This window comes from Muscardinus avellanarius, assembly GCF_963383645.1.
Source record: "Muscardinus avellanarius genome assembly, chromosome: 5".
NCBI classification, from domain to species: Eukaryota; Metazoa; Chordata; class Mammalia; order Rodentia; family Gliridae; genus Muscardinus; species Muscardinus avellanarius.
The window spans coordinates 69,236,511-69,260,133 of NC_137790.1; the positions used below are offsets into that span (position 1 = coordinate 69,236,511).

At 41.8% G+C, this 23,623-nt stretch overlaps 1 protein-coding gene across 2 annotated transcripts in view; it reads right to left on the reverse strand.

Moving 5' to 3' along the window:
• Positions 1-11,678: 11,678 nt before the first annotated feature.
• The window catches only part of TMEM39A (transmembrane protein 39A), a gene marked incomplete at both ends in the record, with an annotated part of 32,343 nt that continues 20,398 nt past the window's right edge, over positions 11,679-23,623 (reverse strand). The window contains 4 exons of one of the 2 annotated variants that reach the window (XM_080696853.1): positions 11,679-11,912; positions 17,605-17,725; positions 19,639-19,826; positions 20,776-20,914. In XM_080696853.1, the coding sequence (XP_080552979.1) occupies positions 11,679-11,912; positions 17,605-17,725; positions 19,639-19,826; positions 20,776-20,914 (682 nt within the window). Of the gene's footprint in view, positions 11,913-17,604; positions 17,726-19,638; positions 19,827-20,775; positions 21,125-23,623 lie in introns of both variants that reach the window. The other variant, XM_080696852.1, reaches the window with a different exon arrangement.

A 23,623-nucleotide genomic window follows, 5' to 3' on the forward strand; every position in this document is an offset into this window, starting at 1 on the left:
ATTTTCTTTCAGTTATCTGGAACTTTTCATGATCATTTCCTATTCAGATGGAGAGAGAAAGGAGAAATCTGCTGCAGATTTTTGGTGCTTCCCCCCAAAAGAGGCTTCTCAGGGCACCTCTTAGGTCCAAGCCTGGCTGAACTCTACCCAGCTCAGTCATTGCAGAAATTTCTCTAAGGGTTGGAAGTCCCTCTGGGCAGATCTCACAACCAAGGCCTGGATGGTTCTGAGTTAGAAGCCACATTCTCCTATGAGAAACTGGAAGCTGAGGTCCTGCCACTGATATCTCTCCCCCCCCACCCATCTCTTCCCCTCCTTCCCTTCCTCCCTCTCCTCTCTCCATTCTCCTCTCTCCCCCTTTCTCCTTCCCTCCCTGATAAGCCTTATTGTTTGGAAATCTCATCATACACCTTTGGCAAGGGTTACTGGCAAGCCAGCTGAGTTCTGCCTTTAGATGAGTGGGCAAAAAGCCCTTGGTGAATGTCTTTGCTTTCTCGTTGGGTGAGCAAAACATTAGTCCAATGGCTGAAGATATATCGACCTCAAAGCAGCATCCCCCCCTCCCCAGGCAAACAAGGTGAAGAAATGTGGTGGTGAGAGATGAGAAAGGCCATGTTCCAGAGATGTGAAGAGCACATTTCTGCCTTATCAGAAAATGTGGCAGATAAGTTTCATGTCTGTTCTTAGTGCATGTATGGTGTCCATGCTTTGATAAGACCGTGTTCTGGTTAGGGACTCTGACAGAGGGAAAGAACTGCACTTTGTCAACCACCAAAACTCTGAGCCAAGTAATGGAATATTTAAACGACTCTATGATTAGTTTGTGTTTTGTTTATAATACTTACAGGATATGTTTTTGAGGGAGACAGACTGAGAGGCCACCCTTTACATATTAAAAGTGACTTCAGGTCTAAGCATTGAGGTGCCTCTCTAGATTTATAAAATGACTGCCATCTTCCTTTAGACAGACACCTTTCCTTTGCGCACCTTTGGGTGCTTGGTTTGTGGACATCATGTGCAGCCCACTAACAGCTGTCTGGAGATACACCCTACTCCAGGCTTTTCTAGCTCATCAATTCCAGAAGGGCTTGGATGCTGTTCACCGCCTCAGTGTCCTGCTCGGTTGTGAACTTAACTCTCAGCCATCAACTGTCACAGAATGCGGCATGACAGAATATGTCTTCCTTTACCTACACCTTTCCTAGCAAAATAAGGCCAGAAGCTGAGGCATGGAGAGCAGGAAAGGGTAGAAGGGCGATCCCCTCAGTTCAGTGCTAGTCCAGACAGTTTAAAATCAGGGTTCACGCAGACTGATTGGCACACAGTAGATCACTTAGTAACCTTGAGGTCCACGAGCAGTGCAGGGATTTCATCTCCATGAGAGTGAAGGAGGATGTAGCTGAATCTTAGAAGCCCATGAAGTTCACAGCCCTGTGTTTTACTGGATGGATCACAATGCTTTGCATTAACTTAATGCAGTTTTACTTTCTGGCTTATAATTCTGTAAAGTAAAGCACTTTTTCTAAGAGTATTAGGAAGCCACATGATTGTAACTTTTTTGAGCTCTACAAACATGTTTCCAAAGATATAATCCTAATGTTTTTCTATTCATTAAAAAGTATAAATATTAAACCTATTCATAGAGACATTTAAGTATAATTAAAACAGATTGTTATGCTTTAAAATGTACTCTAATAAATGATATGAAGTATAATGCTTATGATGGAACTCTGAGCTAGAGAAGGACCTGGGGTCACCAAAATCAGTAATCAGAGAAGTAAATTATATGCATCAGACTCATTGCTCTAATTTGTTCTGTTTAATGTCTTTTTTTCTTTGTTGTTATTTCAAGGTCTGGTCTTACAGCAAAAGTCCTGAAGATTTGCTTCAGTAGATTTTTGTGTTATTATTTACATTCAATAATTGAATGGTTATAACTTCACTCTCCCATGTTGTACTCACATTCATGACACCTGAGATGCTCAGTATAAATTCATGATATTGTAATGGAAAGCAGAAGAAAAAACCATATTGCTTCTCAAAACTCCACAGTTTAAGGAGTCTCATGGGTCCATCGTGTAGATGTGAACTTGATCTTCCTATGACTTGAATCAGTCAAGGAGGAGATTTTAGAGATGTTAATGATCTCTAAGCTTAGGGAGTAGGAAGCAAATATTTGTTATCCTGGCACACATTTTTACTAACACATACACACATACACACAAAATGATGGGATTTGGGGTGTGGGGAGAACAATCATACAATCTAGCCTCTTCCCTGAACATGGTACTCATTTCCTAGACTTCACTAAAACTCTCAAGGACCCTCCTTTTTTTGCACAAAAGGCTACACTCTCCCATATCACACACCAGTTTCTCACTTATGCACCATTGCTTCTTCCCATCCCATAAAAGGAAAATAAATACCTAGTTACCAAATTTATGGATCCAGCTGTTTCGACTTTTACCATTCTTTGTGGACATGCTGTTGTTGACATCTCTCAGATTTCCTGGTCTTTGGTACCAGGCTCCCTGTTTCCTTCCACCATCATCCTGGATGAATCCATTGACTTGGCCCCCTTGCCATAACTGTTTGCAGTTTTTACCTCCACTCAGTTTTGACTTTTTGATTCTAAGGTTACACATCAGGTTGTATCTCAGCCCAGAATTTTGTGATCCTAAATTCCCATTTTTCCAGCTGGGGATGTAACTCGGTAGCAGAGTGCTTGCCTCGCACTCGAGAGGCCCCAAGTTCTATCCCCAGCACTGCAAAAACAAACCAAAACTGATCTAAAGAAATTCCCCTAAGCCGGGCATGGTGGCGCACGCTTGTAATCCCCGCGCTTGGGAAGCAGAGACAGGAGGATCACGCAGGTTCGAAGCCATCCGCGCGCGCTGGCTTAGGAGACCCTGTTTCCAAATAAAAAAGTATAAAAAATAGGTCTGGGAGTGTAGCCCGGAGATAGAAGGGCTTCCAGGAACCCCAGTACCACCAAAAAAAATTAAAAAATAAAAAATAAAAAAAAATTAAAAAAATTCCCCTTTCTCAGAACCTGCTATCCTTGATGATTTATTCCTTCTATTTATGCCTGGCCCACCTCTGCTGATGGTCGGCACTCTCATCAGACTTCAGGCTCCCTTCCTGAGCCTTTCTAGACCACCAGGTGCATCATCTCAGTGGCTTCTGCCAAACCATTAACTCCCTCAGCCAGCAGTCCCTCTGCCACACCTGCTTGGCAACCCTCCCACCTAGGCCCAGGACTCTTACCACGTATCTTCTCTGCCCTTGACTGTGTCTGTGGTTTAGAGCAGAGAAAATCATGAAAGCATAGCGTGAGAGCTCTTAGATGTTTATGGTCCACCACCACAGGAGAGGCTTTCCCAAACCCACAATGGCTAGCCCACTATTAACTCCCTCCTGAAGGATAACCACTTCTTCCTTCACAAGCTAATTATCAGATATCTTTCTTCAACCTCCCACTGCTACTTCCTTTTAGCAATATATGTGTGCACCTAACCCCCCTCTAGTTCAGAGGAAATGCTGTCCCTCCTCCCTTCCAATAGTCCCTCCTATAAACAGCCTTTCCTTCTTGGGCCTTCTGTCTCTCAGCATAAAAGTATATAAAATCTCTTGTCTGCTGAGCATCATGGCACAAGCTTGTAATCCCCGTGCTTGGGAGGCTGAGACAGGAGGATCTCACAGGTTCGAAACCAGCCTCAGCTACTTAGTGAGGCTCTCAGCAACTTAGTGAGACCCCGTTTCCAAATAAAGTATTAAATAGGTCTGGTAGTATAGCCCGGGGGTAGAAAGCTTCTGGGTTCCACTCCCAGTACCCCCCCCCCCACACACACACATCTCTTGTCTTACATAAAGGTCTTCCTCAACTCAACCCACCTTTACTACTGTGTCTAAGTTCCTGGAAGAGTCATTAATAGCCACTGTTTCTACTTTATTCCAATTTACTCTTCTGGACCAACTCCAATCTGATTTCCACACTCATTGCTCCATTAAGGATTTCTCCCTTTGTGTTTGTGTACATGTGTTTTGCTGGGGATTGGACTTAGGGCCTTGTACATGCTAGGTAAACACTCTTAGGTTATATCCCTAACCCGTACCACTAAAATTTATCTTGCTATAGTCACCAATAGTCTAATAACCAAATCCAACTGTTACTTCTCTGATACTTCTCTGATACTGCAGGTCATTCCACTTTGAAGCTCTTCCTAATTTACCTCCTTTCTTAGTCTGTTCCTTTGGGAGTCTCTTACTTCACCTTTAATGGAATTGCAGGTGTGAGACACCACACCCAGCTGCCCCTAAGACTTCTGGCCACTTATACTGATGACCCATTTTTATATTTTCTTTTTCTTTATCTTTTTATCTTTGTGTGTGTGTGTGTGTGTGTGTGTGTGTGTGTGTGTGTGTGTGGTACTGGGGGTGGAACCTAGAGACTTTCTACCTCCGGGCTATACTCCCAGACCTTTTTTATATTTTATTTGGAAACAGGGTCTCACTAGGTTGCTGAGAGCCTCACTAAGTAGCTGAGGCTGGGTTCGAACCCATGCGATCCTCCTGTCTCAGCCTCCCAAGCACGGGAATTACAAGCGTGTGCCATCACGCCCAGCTACCCCTATTTTCTTTTTTTTGCTTCTCTCTCTCTCTCTCTCTCTCTCTCTCTCTCTCTCTCTCTCTCTCTCTCTACTGGGAATGGAACTCATGGACATTCTACCTCTGAGCTACACCCCGGGCCCCATTTTTTTATTCTTTATTTTGAAACAGGGTCTCACTGAGTTGCAAAGCCTCACTAAGTAGCTGAGGCTGTCCACAAACTATGATCCTCCTGTCTCAGCCTCCCAAATGCTGGGATTACAAACCTGTGCCACCACGCCCGGCCCCTCCCTATTTTCTCTTGCATGGGCTTTTTTTTTTTTTTTTTTTTTTGGTGTGTGTGTGGGGGGGAGTAACCACGGCTTGAACCCAGAAGCATTCTACCTCCTAGCTACACTCCCAGCCCTTTTATTTTCTTATTTTGAAACAAGAGTCTCACTAAGTCGCTGAGGCTGGCCCCAAACCTGCAATCTTCCTGCCCCAGCCTCCCAAGTACTAGGATTATAGGCTGTGTTATTATGCCCAGTTTGTATGCACTTTTTAAATTTATTTTTAGGGTGTATTCATTTCGAGTCACCCCTCCATGCCAGTCTAGTATGGAGCTGTATTTCTATTTTCTGTATTTCTATCTTTCTAATAAACTTCTTTAAATCTTAAAAAAAAATTATTTTTTATTGGTGCACTGTATTCATACATCATAATGGGATAAAAAATTTGTGTAGACATACACGCACACATCACCCAGTTAGCTCTTACCCCACACCATTCCCTCCCCCTCCCTCATTCCCATGCTTGGATTAGTGGTTGACATCTAATTTTATAGCAATTTATCCAAAATTAACAATGATAATCTCACATACTCATTTGTTTGTATGCACTTTTTAAATGGCTAGCTAGCTCATCTCCCTACTTTAAGTCTCAGTGACATTCCTCATTCTCTGAACCTACCATACATATTGCTGCCAAAGTCATCTAAGGATATTGGTTAGCCAGGTATGGTGGTGCACACTTGTAATCCTGATACTAGGGAGGCTGAGACAAGACGATCACAGGTTTGAGACTAGCCTCAAAAACTTAGCAAAGTTTCCAGCAACCTAGTGAGACCCTGTTTAAAAACTAAATAAATAAATAAATAAATAATAAAATAAAATAGGGCTGGGGATGTAGCTCAGAAGTTGAATATCCCTGGGTTCAATCCCCATACCATAAAAAGGTGGGGAGGGGGACAGTGATAAATGAACTCTAAATTGAATCATTCCTCAAAATCACCTGGAGAGCTTATTTAAAACACTGTTGCTAGCTGGGTGTGGTGGCACACACCCATAATCCCAGTATTTGGAAGGCTGAGATAGGAAAACTGCAGGTTTTAGGCCAGCCTCAGCTATTTAGTGAGGCCTTCTGCAACTTAGTGAAACCCTGTTTCAAAATAAGGAATTAAAAAAAAAAAATAGGGTTGGGGGTGGAATGGCCCTAGGTTCAATACCCAGTACTGCAAAACCTGCTGGAGCCAGGTATGGTGGCTCATGCCTGTAATCCCAGGTGAAGACCAAAACAGGAAGATCCCAGGTCCGCAGCCTCAGCAACTTAGCAAAGCCCTCTGCAAATTAGTGAGAACTGTTTCAAAAGAAAAAACAAAACAGGGCTTGGGTTGTAGGGGTTAAGCCCCTAGACTCAATGCCCAGTACCACAAAAATGAGATAAAACAGACTACTGGGCTGGACATGGTGGCTAATGCCTGTAATCTCAGTACCAGAGGCTAAGACAGGAAGATAGAAGGCTTAAGGCCGGCCTCAGCAATTTAGAAAGACCTTTTCAAAATAATAGTATAAAAAGTTCCTGGGGGAGCTGTTCATGGTGGCGCACACTTGTAATCCCAGTACTTGAGAGGCTGAGACAGGAGGATCATGGGTTCAAAGCCAGCCTTGACAGCATAGCTATTCTCTCAGAAACCTAGTGAGACCCTGTTTCCAAATAAATAGAATCCAGCCAGGGGCAAAACTTGGAGGTAGAATGCCTCTAGGTTCAACCCCTGGCACCAAAAAAAGAAAGAAGACAGACAAGGAGGGGTGGATTAGAGTTAGATTAGAGATAGAATACCCTTGGGCTTAATACTAGCTACCAAAACAAAAAACACAACGCCTCAGCTCCACTCAGTTTCTGAATCAGTTGGTTTGGTGTATGACTTGAAATTTTCCATTTCTGCGTTCTCAGGTGATGCTGGTCTGGAAACTGCACTTTGGAGAAACCCTTAGGATCATAAATCTTTAAGTTGTTCTCAGCCTAAAACCTTTCATTAGATATCTTTTTTTTTTTTTTTTTTTTTTTTTTTTTGATGGTACTGGTGGAACCCAGAGGCTTTCTACCTCCGAGCTATACTCTCAGACCTTTTTTATATTTCACTTGGAAACAGGGTCTCACTAAGTTGCTGAAAGCCTCACTAAGTAGCTGAGGCTGGCTTTGAACCAGTGGGATCCTCCTGTCTCAGCCTCCCAAGCGTGGGGATTATAAGCGCGCGCCATCACGCTTGTAAATGAGCCCAGCTCATTAGATATCTTCTGACTGCAAAAGTAACCAGCCTTCCATCTAAGAATTACGTGGAATGCTTATGAAAAGTACATCTGAAGCCTTCAACTTCTAGATTCTGACTCAGATCTGATGCAGTGTCCAGGGATTACCCCCCTCCGGAGAATCTGTGACCTACAGGGGAATAAAAGTCCAAACTCTAGTCAGGTGTAGTGGCACATGCCAGTAATTTCAGCACTTGGGAGGCTGACAGGAGGATCATCGGTTCAAGGACAACCTCAGCAGCTAGTGAGATTGTTATCAACCTAGTGAGACCTTGTTTCCAAGTAAGAAATACAATCAGAGCTGGGCGCTTGCAATCCCCGCGCTTGGGAGGCAGAGACAGGAGGATCGCACAGGTTCAAAGCCAGCTGCTCTGGCTTAAGAGACCGTGTTTCCAAATTTAAAAAAGTATAAAATAGGTCTGGGAGCGTAGCCCGGAGATAGAAGGGCTTCCAGGAACCCCAGTACCACCAAAAAAGAAAAAAAAAAAAAAAAAGAAAAAAAAATCAGGCTGGGTTGTAGCTCATAATTACCCCCCTTCAAAAGGCCATTCTTTTTAATGGGTATGCATTCCCAATTGTCACTGAGAGATGGCATTCAAATGGTGTCCATTGTCTAACATGACCTGTATTAAGATACCCAGGTAATGGACTTTTCCTCTCCCCCGTGAATATGGCACCTACAAAGAGCGGCTGTAATGGATGGGAGCATGTAGAACTGGAGGGCTAGCTCCCTGCCACTGCTGTATCTGGAAGAGCAACAGCGTTCTTATATCCATTCATTCAGCCAGCCTGGCATCTGGTCCCTCTTGCATTACTGCTTTAGGATTTGACCAAGACAGGTCAAGCCAGAAGGGGGGATTTTATTAGTTTTATAAGCCTAGTCTAAGTGGGTGCAGTGGCTCATGCCTGCAATCCCAGTGACTCCAGGATTTTTTTTTTTTTTGGTACTATGGATTGAACCCAGAGGCATTTTACCTCTGAGCTACACCCCCAGACCTCCCCTCCCTTTTTTTTTAGTGGTACTGAGGCTTCTACCTCTGGGCTATACTCCCAGACCTATTTTATATTTTATTTGGAAACAAGGGTCTAAGTTGCTGAGAGTCTAAGTAGCTGAGGCTGGCTGCAAACCTGTGTGATCCTCCTGTCTCAGCCTCCCAAGCGTGGGGATTACAAGTGTGCATCACCACGCCTGGCTCCCCCTCCCTTTTAAACAGGTTCTCACTAGGTTGCTGAGAGCCTCAATTGCTGAGACTGGCTTTAAACCTGTGATCTTCCTGTCTCAGCCTCCCAAGTACTAGGATTATAGAGACCAGATCTCAAATTATTTTTTATTTTTATCTTTGGTGGTACTGGGATTCCTGGAAACCCTTCTACCTCCGGGCTACACTCCCAGACCTCTTATATATATTTTTCTTTTTTTTTTTTTTTTTTTTTTTTGGAAACAGGGTCTCTTAGGCTGGCTTCCAACCAGTGCGATCCTGTCTCTGCCTCCCAAGCGTGGGGATTAGAAGCCTGCACCACCACACCCAGCTCAGATCTCAAATTAAAGGGCTGGGGGTGTGTAGCTAAATGGCAGAGCACTTCTGGGTTCAATACTCAATACCAAAAAACAAAAAACCCAAAAAACTACTTTTTCTAACTAGCAATCTGAGCAGTCCGTGTGTATGCTAGAAGAGCCAAGCTGGGGCCTTCTTGATGAAACATCTCTGCCCATACCAACCATTCTGCTCCCAACCAGCAAGTAGTTTCACCAGATTGTCTGCTAGCCCAGTGAAGAGTATCAAGATCCTAAAGGAAGCAGGGCGAGGCAGTGCGCCAGTGCTCTTCCACCACCCTGAGCCACCATATTTAGGCTGCAGTACTTTACTTTGTGGTTCCCAAGATCTGAATCCAGGGCATTCTATCCCTGAGCTATACCCCCAAAGGCTGAACACATTTTGAATAGCAACCAACTCAATACAATGGTTTTCTTGTTATTCTTTTGGGGGAGGGGTTTTTGGGGAATGAAAACAGGGGCATTTTACCTTCAAGCTACACTCCCATCCCTACTTTAGTTTTTATTTGGAAACAGTTTACTTTGCTGAGGCTGGCTTCAAACCTGTGATCCTCCTGTCTCAGCTGTTTTCTTAGTATGCTAACTTGTTCCCACCTGAGGCCACTGCCCTTATTGCTACAGTAACATGGAATTCTCATGGAAGCTATTTATACTGTCTTGCCATTGTCTGATCTTTGATCAAAAATCATCTGAGATGCCTTCTAGCAGTACTATTCTTACCATTTGCTATTTTTTTGCCCTGATTTCTTTATTACATTTATCCCTCCTACCAGGAAACATACAGAAATTTCTTGCACAATCTACAACTACCTGCCGCCCTCCCCACCACTGCAAGCTCTGTGAGGAAAGGGACACGGCATTTCTTGTTCTGCCATATTCCCAGTGCCTAATACAGTGCTTGGTGGTCAATATATATATATGGGGTGATTGAATAGACTCACACTGAATGCCAAATCATTAATTTTTAAAAGTACTGACATCAAAATATTAAAGGAAGCCATGATTAAGCATAAAAGTAGTTACCTTGGGTAGTTATATACACACCTACTCCTCAGAGAAATTTCCTTTCCTGAAATTTTTTTTTTTTGGTGGTGGTGGTACTGGGGGTGGAACCCAGAGGCTTTCTACCTCTGGGCTATACTCCCAGACCTATTATATATATATTTATTTATTTATTTTTTAGTGGTACTGGGGTTCCTGGAAGCCCTTCTACCTCCGGGCTACACTCCCATACCTATTTTTACATTTTTATTTGGAAACAGGGTCTCCTGAGCCAGCGCGCGCAGCTGGCTTCAAACCTGCGCTATCCTCCTGTCTCTACCTCCCAAGCGCGGGGATTACAAGCGTGCGCCACCACGCCCGGCGACCTATTTTATATTTTATTTGGAAACAGGGTTTCGCTAAGTTGCGGAGAGCCTCACTAAGTAGCTGAGGCTGGCTTCGAACCTATGCGATCCTCCTGTCTCAGCCTCCCAAGCGCGGGGATTACAAGCATGTGCCACCACGCCCGGCTCTGAAAATCTTTTGAGAACCCTTCTACAATAACTGTTTTCAGGGTCAGTACATGAACTACACAATTGGTCTTTTTACTTCATAAGTCATTCTGGAAAAACAAAGTTTAAACGTAGCTGGACATGGTGACACATGTCTGTAGTACATGTGAGGCTGAGACAGAAGGATCACAGGTTTGAGGTCAGCCTCAGCTACTTTAGTGTGGCCTTCTACATCTTAGTAGGACCTTGTTAAAAAGCCCTATTTTTAAGGTTAGAAAAATAAAAATTGGGCTGGTGTATATCTTGGAGGTAGAATGGGGGTATAGCCTGGAGGTAGAATGCCTCGGGGTTCAATCCCCAGTACCAAAAAATAAAAACAACAAAAAAAATAATAAAGGGTTAGTATTCACAAGCATGAAGGTTCTGGAGTATTAAATAAATGTATTTATTTTGTGGTGTGGGGATTAAACCCAGGACCCTGTACATGCTAGGCAAGCATTCTATCCCTTAGCTATATTCCCAACCTTTGAGTAAGAAATTTAAAATGTACATTTTGGATACAGATCAAATTCTCTGAGGACTGAGCAGCAATTTCTAATATTTCACTTCCTTCATAACACCAAACATAGCGCCAAGGTAAGTGGGCTGCTGTGAGACTGCACCAAGATTCTCTACCTAGGACATGCCCAGTCTTCCAGTTACTTTGTATTCTCTACTTGGAATTTACCTTCCTCTTCTACCACAGGTTCAGCTACGTGTCATTTCCTCCTTCATGAGCACTCTAAAACTTTTGGCTTTGAAAAGTAGTATTTCAAACAACTAAAAGGAAAATATTTGGAGCCAAAAGAATTGAAAGAGCAGGGAAGGATCAGCAGAACCCTGGGGCTCAGGCTAGATGCTCACTTAAAACATCTTTAAATATCACAGGGTGGACCAGCCGAGGGCATCTCAGGAAGGCTTCTTCCCACTAGGCAGGAAGAGCCGCAGCCAGGCCTCACTCTTTTCATAGTTACTCAACACTGTGGGCCAGCTGACTTAAGAGAGACTGGATGCTGGGCGGCAACTCCACTCATCTCCCTTTCTGGAGCAGTAACTACTGGCCAGCTGAGGACTAAGACAACAAGAAGGACTGGAAAGAAGATAGACACTCAAAAGATACTGTGTCAACTGAATGTGTTCATAAATGAATGAGTTGTTCCACAGCCATGTAGACAAATCAATCTTTTTACTGGAGAGGCATACCTCTCATGTGTGTATTATCCAAATATACTGACAGATGAAAGATCACATCACCTTGTTTATGGATACATTTAATACCCCTTACCCTTCCCGACTTTCAAAACATAATAGTATACAAAATATAAAATATCTTAAATATTTATAAAAATTGCAAGAAAAAAATAGAACGTATGAAAATATCTTTATCTGAGTTCTCCCTCACTGTTGAGAGGCAGCTTAGTTTGCCTTAAGTTCGTAACTGCTGAGTGGGTAGGAGTATGCCCTGCCTAATACTATTCTGTCCCGGAGGAGCTTAAATAAAACATAGTAGTTGCAGAAGAGTATGAGAGCCATGGAAAGTGTGTGGTTCCACTTCTCCGACCGCAGCAAGGAATAAAGCTGGTAGAAGACAACACTGCCTTCAATAAGGATAAGCAGATTTAACAGCCTTAATGGACGATGAAACAGGAACTGTAAGAAAGTTAAAAAACAAAACATTATTTCATAAGACAGACTAAAGTTATTCTTGAAATAACTTTATTAAGATAATTTCATATTAATGGGTTCTCACATGCAATAAAAATGGATCTGCTTATTCAATATCAATCAGGCTATTTCTTACTATAGGGGTTCAACCTTTTTCTTTTTGCACAAAAATAGTGAAATAAATTTTATTTCAACATCCATGAGATATGAAAAGGGATATGCCCAAAAAACACTAATATAAAGACTTTTCTTAGATTATATCTTAGGCCCATATCTTACTCAAGTTAATCAAAAGTACAGTTACCTAAGGAGTTGGATAAAACAATTAATGGGAAATATTTTATGTTTTGCAAGTCAAGATATAATGAGGACACAGAGAAGAATAATGTAGATATTCGCATAACTGTTTAAAATGTAATCATTTAAAAATGTAAAAACATCTAGGTGTGGTGGTACACACTTATAATCCCAGTACTTGGGAGGCTGAGACAGAAGGATCACAGGTTTAAAGCCAGCCTTGGCAATTTAACGAGGCTCTTGGCAACCTAGTGAGACCATTTCAAAACAAGAAATAAAAAAAGACTGGGTGTGTAGCTTGGAGGTAGAATGCCCCTGGGTTCAATCCCCAGGATGAATGAACAAGTGATGAATGAATGAACGAACGAACAAAAGAACTGCTTGGCATGGTGGTGTACACACTTGTACTCCCAGTATTTGGGAGGCAGAAACAGGAGAATGGCAAGTTCAAGACCAGTGCTCTGGTAGCTTATTGAAACCTTGTTTCAAAATAACAGAGGGTTGAGTATAGTCAGAGGTAGAACACCCCTGGGTTCAATCCCTAGTACCAGCACAATGGTGCACATCTACAATCCTTGCCACTTGGGGGATATAGGCAGGAAGATTGCCAAGTTCAAGGCAGTCTGGGCAACTTAGTAAGACTGTCTCAAAATAAAAAGTAAAAAGGTTAGGGATGATATTTAGTAGAATAACTCTGGGTTTAATCCTTAGTACCACACACAAAAAAAAAATAAAAGCAAAAACAAACAAAAAATACCTACACCTATAAACCTATTCTTAACTTGTGGACACAAAAACCAAGACTAGACAAGTTTGGAGAAAGAGGGAAGTACTGCAAACTGAAATATCAATATAATAGTTTTTGCGGGGCAGGGGCAGGGTAGTGAACCTCTGAGCTATATCCCCAGCCCTACTTTATTTTTATTTTGAAACAGGGTCTCACTAGGTTGATGAGCGTCTCATTACCTGCCAAGGCTGTGTTTGAACCTGCAATCCTCCTGTCTCAAAGATTACAGGTGTGTGTCACCACAACTGGCTACAAAAGTTTCTTAATTTTTCCTTAAAAATGTTTACCCACCATGCTCACTTACTGAAATCTTTTATATTATATACTTCTACTGTTTATTTTTTCTGAATATCGAGAAGTAGAACATACAGAAACAAGGTAAGGAGGAAAACTGAGTTAACTGTAAAAAGGGTTATTTTCATTCTCATCAAATTCTCTACATAAGGAATTCAATTTTGGTTTACTACTAAAAAGTTAATATGAATAGAAAGATATAGGTCACAGGTTGCAAACAAACATTATCTAACAATTCATCTTGGCCAGTGCAGCCCTAAATTTAGATAGGATAAGACTGTGACAATGGTGGAATATCAGATCTAAAATAATTTAGATAGAATTTTGATCTCAGCAGCTTAAACTTGAGAAGCCAAACTATCCTGACTGCTATAAAAGGTACTCAGGTTTTTAGGGCCCTTCTTCAAGAGAAAGGAACATTTTATAGCATGCATCCCAGAGTATCAGGTATAAAATTGGTTCACAATTTTTTCTTTTTTCTTGTGGTTCTAGGGACTGAATTCAGGGACACTCTACCACACTACCAGCCCTTTTGAGTTTACAGTTTTTATTTTGACAAAGGGTCTCACTAAGTTGCCAAGGCTAGCCTTGAATCTGTGATCATCCTGTCTCAGCCTCCCAGGCCTAGGCATGCGTATATCACAGAGCTACAATTAATTTTCTAGGAGGATTCAAAAAGGCAATTTCAGATTTCATGGCCAGGTGTGTCATTAACTGTGCCAATAGCCTACAAGTGGACGAGGAGAAAGATTTTAAAGGTGAGAATCGATTTAAGATCTAACAGCTACTGGCAATAGGCACATTTTAAAAGAGTATTCTTAAATTTCAGTTTGCCTAAAAGCCATTTTCACTTATGCAAATGCTGTGAATACTTGGGATCCTCCAGAGATTCTAATTCAGAAGCCTAGATACCGAATCCTGAATCACTGCTTTAAAAGAGTGGGTTAGGTACCAAGTACCTAATTCCAGTACTTGGGAGACCAAGGCAGAAGGACTGCAATTATTACGCCAGTGTAGGCAACTTATCAAAACTTTGTCTCAAAATAAAATAATAAAGGGGCTGAGGGTGTGGTTCAATGGGAGAGTGCTTACCGAGCCTGCCTAAGGCCCTGGGTTCAATCCCCAATATCACCAAAAGGGGGAAAGAAAAAAAAAGAGCCAGCCAAGTCAGATCATTTTTACGCACATAACTCAAGGACCACTTGAGAAGCACTAAATTAACTTTTGATCAAGGCCAAATCAGCATGATCAAATTAGTTAACTTGCCCAATTCTTCATCTATGGATTTTACTTGATTCTTCAGCTATCCAACACTAGCAATGAAAATACTTATTTCTCAAGCAGAAAATCCTAGTAAAATATCTAGCTATAGCCAGGTATGGTGGTGCAACGCTTGTAATCCCAGCATTTGGGAGGCTGAGACCAGAGGATCACAGTTTGCGGACAACCTCAGCTACTTAGTGAGGCCCTCTGCAACTTAGTGAGACCCTGTTTCAAAATAAAGAATAAAAGATAGGGCAGAGGATATAGCTCAAAGGTCAAATGTTCCTAGGTTCCATTCTCAGACCCGCAAAAAAAAAAAAAAAAAAAAAAAAATCAAGTTATTATAATTTCGTGTGTGTGTGTGTGTGTGTGTGCGTGTGTGTGTGTGTGTGTTACAGGGGATGGAACCCAGGGGCATTCTACCTTCGAGTTATGCCCCCAGCCCTATTTTTTATTCTTTAATTTGATATAGGGTCTCAGTGAGTTGCAAAGGGCTTCACTAAGTAGTAGCTGAGGCTGTCCTGGACCTGGCAATCTTCCTGTCTCAGCCTTCCAAATGCTGGGATTACAAGCATGTGTCACCATGTCTGGCTCTAGTTATTAAAGTTTCAAGGGGACAGCAAGGATGAAGAGAACTCATTAATACCTTAGCGAATCTGCCAGCTGAATTAAGTAAATATCCTACAAAGAAATCAAGTATTAGCCGGGTGTGGTGGCGCACACTTGTAATCCCAATATTTGGGAGGCTGAGACTGGAGGATTGTGGTTCTCGGACAGCCTCAACTACTTAGTGAGGCTCTCTGCAACTTAGTGAAACCCTGTTTCAAAAAAATAAAGAATAGCCAGGTGTGGTGGCGCACGCTTGTAATCCCTGCGCTTGGGAGGCTGAGACAGGAGGATCATGCTGGTTCGGAGGCAGCCTTGCTGGCTTAAGAGACCCTGTTTCCAAATAAAAATATAAAATAGGTCTGGGAGTGTAGCCCGGAGGTAGAAGGGCTTCCAGGAACACCAGTACCACCAAAAAAGAATAAAAAATAGGGCAGGGGATGTAGCTTGGAGGTCAAATGCCTCTGGGTTCCATCCCCAGACCTGCCAAAAGGGGAGGGGTGTGTGTGTCAAGTATTTATATAGCTGTGACTTGAGTCTGTTTTCCATCTTTAGTTAATTCCATGGGAACTGAGAAGGAGACACCATGGTCCTCATTCAAGGAGGTATGAGGAGGTATGGTCCTCCTCATACCTTCCCTATTTCTACCAATCCCTCCTTGCCCTGCCTTTCCATCACGGTACTTACAAGTATCCTGTCCTGATCCAAGTTCCCAGTATGTACTAAAAGGTCCCTTAGTAAGAAACACCTAAAGAACCAGAAAGTATGTGTACCCTCCCTAGGAACTGGGAGGGACAGAGGGAGGTAATAATATCTTTTTTTTTTTTTTTTGGGTGGTACTGATGGTGGAACCCAGAGGCTTTCTACTTCCGAGCTATACTCCCAGACCTATTTTATATTTTATTTGGAAACAGGGTCTCACTAAGTTGCCAAGAACCTCACTAAATAGCCGAGGCTGGCTTCGAACCTGTGCAATCCTCCTGTCTTAGCCTCCCAAGCGCAGGGATTACAAGCGTGTGCCACCACGCCGGGTGATAATACCTATTTTGATATTCCATTTTAGAATGTGACCTCCATTCAAAGGCAATGACTCACAATGGACATGCTAAGAATCAGCCTCTGCAGGCATCCTCTTTCCCCACTTCCACTGGTCACCAGCTGGCCTTTCTTTTGTAAGTAAATACTTCAGCCTCTGAGAGCCAGAATTTCAGTTTCTGGAAAACTGAAAGGCCAAATGGAATATAACCTAAGGTATATATGCAAAGGAGACAGAAGATGGATTTGGTGGGTATCTACTGTTTTCCCCCTTTTAACTTTAAATGATTTTAATTTTAAATTCATGTACAGGTAAAAGGCTGCAGATATGGTTATCTGTCTGGCTTTCAAAGGGGAAAGTTGAGGTATTTTTAACAAGACAATAAAGTTAGGTATGGTGGCACACACCTGTAATCCTAGTATTTGGGAGGCTGAGGCAGGAGAATTGCAGTTTCCAGGCCAGCCTCAGCAACCTAGACAGTGAGACTATATTTCAAAATAAAAAATATAAGCCAAGTGTGGTGGTGCCTGCCTGTAATCCTAGTACCTGAGAGGCTGAGAAAGGAGGATACAGGTTCTAAGAGAGCCTCAGCAACTTAATGAGACCCTGTTTTCATATAAAAAAGTAAAATAGGGGTGGGGCTGTAGCCCAGAGGAAGAATACCTTGGGTTCCATATCCAGTACAAATATATATATATATATATGGGGCGAGGGTATAGCTTGGAGGTAGAATGTCCCTGGGTTCAATCCTCAGTGCCAAAAATAAATAAATGGGCTACACATATGACAAAAAACTCCCACAATACTGCTTTATTAAATACCACTTAGATACAGGTACTATATTTATATCCAACTATTACAAAGTATAATTGTAAGTGGGGCATGGTGGCGCATGCTTGTAATCCCAGCACTTGAGAGGCTGAGACCAGAGGATCACGGTTCGTGGACAGCCTCAGCTACTTAGTGAGGCCCTTACCAACTCAGTGAGACCCTGTTTCAAAATAAAGAATAAAAAATTGGGCAGGGGGTGTAGCTCGGAAGTCAAATGCCTCTGGGTTCCATCCCCAGGCCCGCAAAAATAAATAAATTAATTAATTAAATAAAATAAATTAAAATTATAATTGTAACTTAAAAGAGGAAATCTTATATAATTACCTATTTGTTTCAATGATTCAACAAATTCCAGAGAAACCAGCCAAGCTATTAAGACTATAATAATGGAATATGACCTTCAAAGTGTCTTGCAGATGATACTTCCAAAAGGACAAGGGCTACTGTTGTCATCGTTATTGTAACAGCAATAATCATCATGTACACTGTGCTAGGTGCTTACATATAGAATGGCTTCCTAACACCTCTAAACTTATGTTTGAAAATAAGTAAGTGGTACTTGCATAAAAGCGGGCATGGGATACGTCTGAAGGCACTGCCACGTTGTAAGGCCCCATGGCTCTATATAAACATCTGCTGTGCCGCACCAGCACCCCTTGAGGCCATATTGTATTTTCTGACCAACTAAGGGAGAAAGAAATGCAGTGTTAGCATACTGGCAATTACAGATAAGATAGTGTCTGGCAAGGCCAGCTACGTTTCTATGGAAGGAATTAAGTACTCAAGGCTTCATCTGCCTGCATTCTGAAAATATAGTAATTCCATGGTCAAACTGGAAGGAGTTAGAAAGGATTTGTTATGGTAACTTCATTGCTAAAAAGTATAGAGACTGCAAAGTAATACAGTTAACTCAATGTTGAAGGACTAAGAGGCATAGGAGAATGGCAGACATAAATGTTTCAGTAAGGTATCTAAAGGCCAGAAAATAGCATACGCAGGCAAGCTGTCATCTCCATCCCATAAGCAGTCTACTAGTGGAAATAATAGAAGAAACAAGAGAAAGCTGATGATGACAAGAGCAGAGAATAAACACACTGTCAAACTAGCATGACATTTATTGCAGAATTATATCCCCAAAAGCTACAGAAAATCAGTTTGCTTATCAAATAATTCGAACATCTCACAGATGTGGGACGCTATACAGTAGAACACAGAGACACACAAGGTACTGACATATAGACTTTTTTTTTTTTTTACCGCTTTCTTGGTTTATTTTTATAGAGGTTTCTCTAGGGAAAAGAAGTTACGGAAGAAAAAATTCATTCTTTTCAGCATCAACATAATGGAGTTGAAATGGGAATGGGGATCTTCAGGTTAAGCTTTTCAAAAACAAAAACAAAAAAAAACTAAGTTAATTTCTCTCTTCCTGATTTTGAAAAGGTTAGTTTCCTAGGGTAAGAACTGGGGTAGCAGTTTAGATATGTTAAATATATATATAGATATATATATTCTAGCACCCTGAAGCTTCCCCAGTTCAGAAAATGTTTCAGCAGCCTTGCTCACACTTACCAGCATTAAAGTGATGATACACCTCATGGCCATGTGCCATCAGTAGCCTGAAGATGTACAGTACTAGTACTGTGGATTGTATTTTCAATTTTTATTGAAATCTGTCCTTTGCCCACAGTCAGGTTTCTTTTCAGCCTGGCCCAATCTCTTTCAGTTCCTGGGCTTGAAGGCCTGTGCTAATCTGTATCAGACATCAAGGCAGATAATTGAAGGGAGAACTCTGAGGGGGAGAGGGGAAGGGAAGGTCACCTCATTCTGTCCCACTTAATAAGGAAAAAAATTGGTAGGGGATGAAGTTTGCGAAATGTTCAAATTATAACAGGAAGGACAATGGAGATGGTCCAGGTCTGAGAAACAGGTAGGATGACGGGTTCAAAAGTAAAAGAACAAAAAGGTTAAGTTAGCCATTTTGTATCATAGGGGCCATGCAGAGAAATGACAGGTAAGGGGACAGAACCAGAGGAACATTTAGAGATAACTCACAGCCAGGGACAATTTTCATTTAAATATGGACGAAGCAAGGAAATAATAGGATGATTAGGAAGAAAAGAAAAAAAATTACAGGCAAGAAACATTACTAGTTCAAATCCGAATGTATTAGAAAAATAATGAAAGAAGCAAACTCCAGCTGTCTTAATGTGAGATGAGCAGCTAGCAACTATTTAGCTGAGGCAATAGATGAGATGATGACCTACAGTCTTATCAAAGAATTTAAAATATATCATGACTCTCTGAATTTGGGCAAAGGGTTAAGACTGAATGAGAACCCCAAAGTACAGCCTGGGGCACAAATGACACACTCTCAAGTGACTGGGCAGCTGAAAGGCAGGACGCATTTGAGAAGGGCTGGGATGGCGGTGGAAATGAGTTAATGTCCCCTGTATTCAGTTTAGCATGATGGCAAGCATCCATGTACACGAAAACTAAAAAATGTTCAAAGCCAAGAACAAGAATGACATACAAAGCAAATAAACATGGTCAGCAGCATGTACACAAGTGTTATGTGGTTTACCCTCTGGCTTACTCACATGTGCTGTGGAGCATTGCTGTAGGACCCATGTTCTAGCTTCTGCCACTTGCCCAGGTGAGCAGCTGATTTATGCAGCAAGTCACAGTATTTGGATGGCAGCAGTTGTGTAGTGAGCATAACAAAAGCATTGATCCACACCATAATGAGGTGCTCGCACGACCAGCGCATGTCATAGTACTGGGTACTCTGGAAGAGATCATGAGAGAGAATGATCCACATGCCAGCCAAAGAGGCAGAAATGGGCGTGGGTATATTACACCCTGCAGACAAAGGCCACAGAGTCAACAAGCACTGGTTGTCCCAATGTCCGTTTAGAATGTTCAAGAGCTGAGTCCTCTTAAGTCCTTCAACCTGACTTTCTGTCTGTATGGGTTAGGGCTGGAAGGGAGAGGCAATTATATTTTAAATGTTTCCTTTCCAGAAGAATTCAAATGCTTCTAAAGGACCACTCTAGCTGTAGAAGTGCTTCTTTTTTTGAGGGTTTGGGGATGGAACCCAAGGGTATTTGACCTCCAAGCTACACCCTCTGACCTATTTTTTATTCTTTATTTTTGAAACAGGGTCTCACGAGTTGCAAAGTGCCTCACTAGGTAGCTGAGGCTGTCCGTGAACCACGATTCTCTGGTCTAAGCCTCCCGAATGCTGGGATTACAAGCATGCACCACCACACCCAGCTAGAAGTGCTTCTTATTGGGTGAAAAAGGACACTAAAATGTCCCAAAAGATTTTGAGATTTTGGGCCTAAAGGACATCCAGATCATTTTTTTTTCCTACTGAAGTAAAATGAAGTTTAGATAAAGGTTAAATTCAAGGAAACTCCTGATATCCTGTTAAAGATCAACCACAGTAGGCTAAATTTTATGGAACCTTGGCTCTCCCTGTAAACTAAAAAAAAAAAAAAAAAAAAAAAAAGAAAAGAAAATTTTTTTGGAAAAGAAAGAAAAGAGGGAGCACCACGGTGCATGACACGTATGGAAATAACCACCCACCGCCAGGGGCAGTGCTAGTGCACCCCAATGCAGCTGGCTCTCCATGCAGGCTGCTGGAGACAGAAGAGGGGAATTACATGAGAAATACTCAGCTTAGGTGGTTCACACCTACATCAGGGAGCATATAAAGCAAGGAAACTGCTTACCTTCACAAAACACAGGGGGAGAAATGCAACATAGTAGGCACTGAAGAGGGAGTTGAAGAGGACTTCCTTGATTCTGTGGTTGAAATCTGCTTTCAGACATTCTACTTCATTGCGAATGAGGTCTGGAGACAGAGGGCAGCTGTGTGTGGGGATGGGTGTGGCATTATTAAACTGTTCTTTTAGAGACTCCAGCAACAGGGAGAGAAAGTCTTTGGATTTGGCCAAGCCACCCACAGTCGAGGCACTTTCCTCTACCGCCTGGTGCTGCACCACATAGTTATAGTCTGTGAGAAGAAGATGAGCTCTACTATCTTGGTGGAAACAGCAAAGAGGAACATAAACACCAAACCTGTAAGACAAAGTGAATATGGAAATGAGACACCACTTAAAAGCACATAACTATATCAAAAAAACAGTTGTATGCCGGGCATGGTGGCGCACGCTTGTAATCCCCACACTTGGGAGGCAGAGACAGGATTGCACAGGTTCAAAGCCAGCCTCGCTGGCTTGAGACCCTGTTTCCAAATAAAAATATAAAATAGGTCTGGGAGTGTAGGCCGGAGGTAGAAGGGTTCCATTCCCAGTACCACCCAAAAAATAAAAAGTTGTGATCCACAAGAGTTAAATGTAATACAAGGAGACTTCACATAAATTTGCTATTTGGAAAGCTCTTTCTTTTCACAAAAGCCAGTACACATTCGCTATAGAATAGGAAACTGGTTGGGGGTGATCACAGTGACAAAATAAAAATCACCTAGAAATAATCTGTGCATGTATATGGTGCTGAGGATTGAACTCAAGGGCATTCTACTTCTAAGCTTCACCTTCAGCTTTTTTTTTTTTTCTTTTTTTCTTTTTGCAGGTCTGGGGATGGAACCCAGGGGCATTCTACCTCCGAGCTACAGCCTCTGCCCTATTTTTTATTCTTAATTTTGAAATCGGGTCTCACTAAGTTGCAGAAGGCCTCACTAAGTAGCTGAGGCTGTCCGCGAACAGCGATCCTCCGGGTCTCAGCCTCCCGAATGCTGGGATTACACCACCATGCCTGGCTTTTTTTTTTTTTTTTTTTTTAAATGAAACGGGGTCATACTAAGTTGTGGAGGGCCTTGCTAAGTTGCTGATGTGGGCCATGAACCTGTGATCCTTCTGTCTCAGCCTCCTAAGTACTAGGGATACAAGTATGCACCACCATACCTAGTCATTTTTATTATAGGCTATACGTTTTTTTTCCTATGTACAAACTATAATTAAATATACTTTTTGCCTTTTATGTATTTGACCTCAAAGAGTACAAAACTGTTTTGTATCCTGTTATTTCACCTTTGTATGTACTAAGCATTTTATGTCTAAATCAACAAAATTTAAAGATACAGGATACACACACATACCACACACACACACCATAATTTATCCATCTTCTGATTATTAGAAACACAGGCTGTTTCTGTGGGTTTCACATTACGTTTTTTGCTGGGGCTCAAACAAAAGGCATTAGATATGCTCGGCAAGTGATCTGCCACTGAGCCATACCCAGCCCAGAAATAAGCTTTTTCTTATTTTCTACTAGCATAAATAACAAGGATTTCTCCAACACATATCTTTGTGTACATCTAGTAATTCCCTTCACCTCAAATGTATCCTTCTTAGTGAGGGGCTCCCCAGCCTCCATACTATATTGCTCACTTTACTCCCCAAAGCACTTCTAGCTCCCCTTTTCTGTTTAATTTTCTCCACAGATTTTATTCCCCACTCCATACATGTTTATTAGGTTTTTGATTTGGGAGTGGTTCTTTTTTCTTGTTTTATCTTCATTGTAACTTCAACTCTATGAAATAGATTTCAATCTATTTAATTCATTATAATACTCTTGGTGCCTGAACAGTGACTAAAACTTAGTAGGCTCTCAAATATTCAGTGAGTTTGTGAAAAAAAATTCTATAAATACAAAAATTTCTAAAAGAAATACTAAGTTAAAAAAAACTGAGTATTAAGCCGGGCATGGTCGAGAGGCAGAGACCTGAGGATCGCAGTTCGCAGAGAGCCTCAGCTACTTAGTGAGGCCCTTCACAACTCAAAGAGTAAAATTTAGGGCTGGGGGTGTAGCTCAGAGGCAGAATGCCCTTGAGTTTCATCCCTAGTCTCACACACACACACACACACACACACACACACACACACACACACACGAAGAACTGAATATTTTTCAGACTTCTGATAATTTCTTTCCTGGTACTGATCAAACCCAGGGCCTTCAGTATACTAAGACAGTCCACCACTGAGCTATACCCCCAACCTTCCCCAATAGCTTCTTGTTGTTATTCCAACTGCTGGTTCCTTAAAACATTTTTTTGCACAAGTCTCCAAATCTTCATTAAGAAATTTCCATATCATGACTTAGATATCATAAATACAATGGGAACTTTACTGATATAAACTTAGATACAAAACTAGCAAGTGAAAAGATACCTTTAGTTATACATTTGTAATGAAATTAACAACTGACACTTCATAGTTTTGTGTGTGTGTGTGTGTGTGTGTGTGTGTGTGTGTGTGTGTGTGTTGCTAGGGATGGAACCCACAGGCCTTCCACATACTAGGCAAGCATTCTACCACTGAGCTACTTCCCAATCCGTTTTCTAGAGGAGAAAGCAGGGGCTTGATACTAACTGAAAAGATGCTTAGCAGTAGCTCAACAATCCGCTATGAATGTTCCCATAGGAAGACGAGAGGATAAAAGTAGAAGACAGAAAAACTCACACTTATGCAAAACTATCATGGCTAAAGAAGGTTCCAAGAAATCAGATACTGCTGAAACAAACTAAATGTGTAGATGTGGGGATAAAAGGTT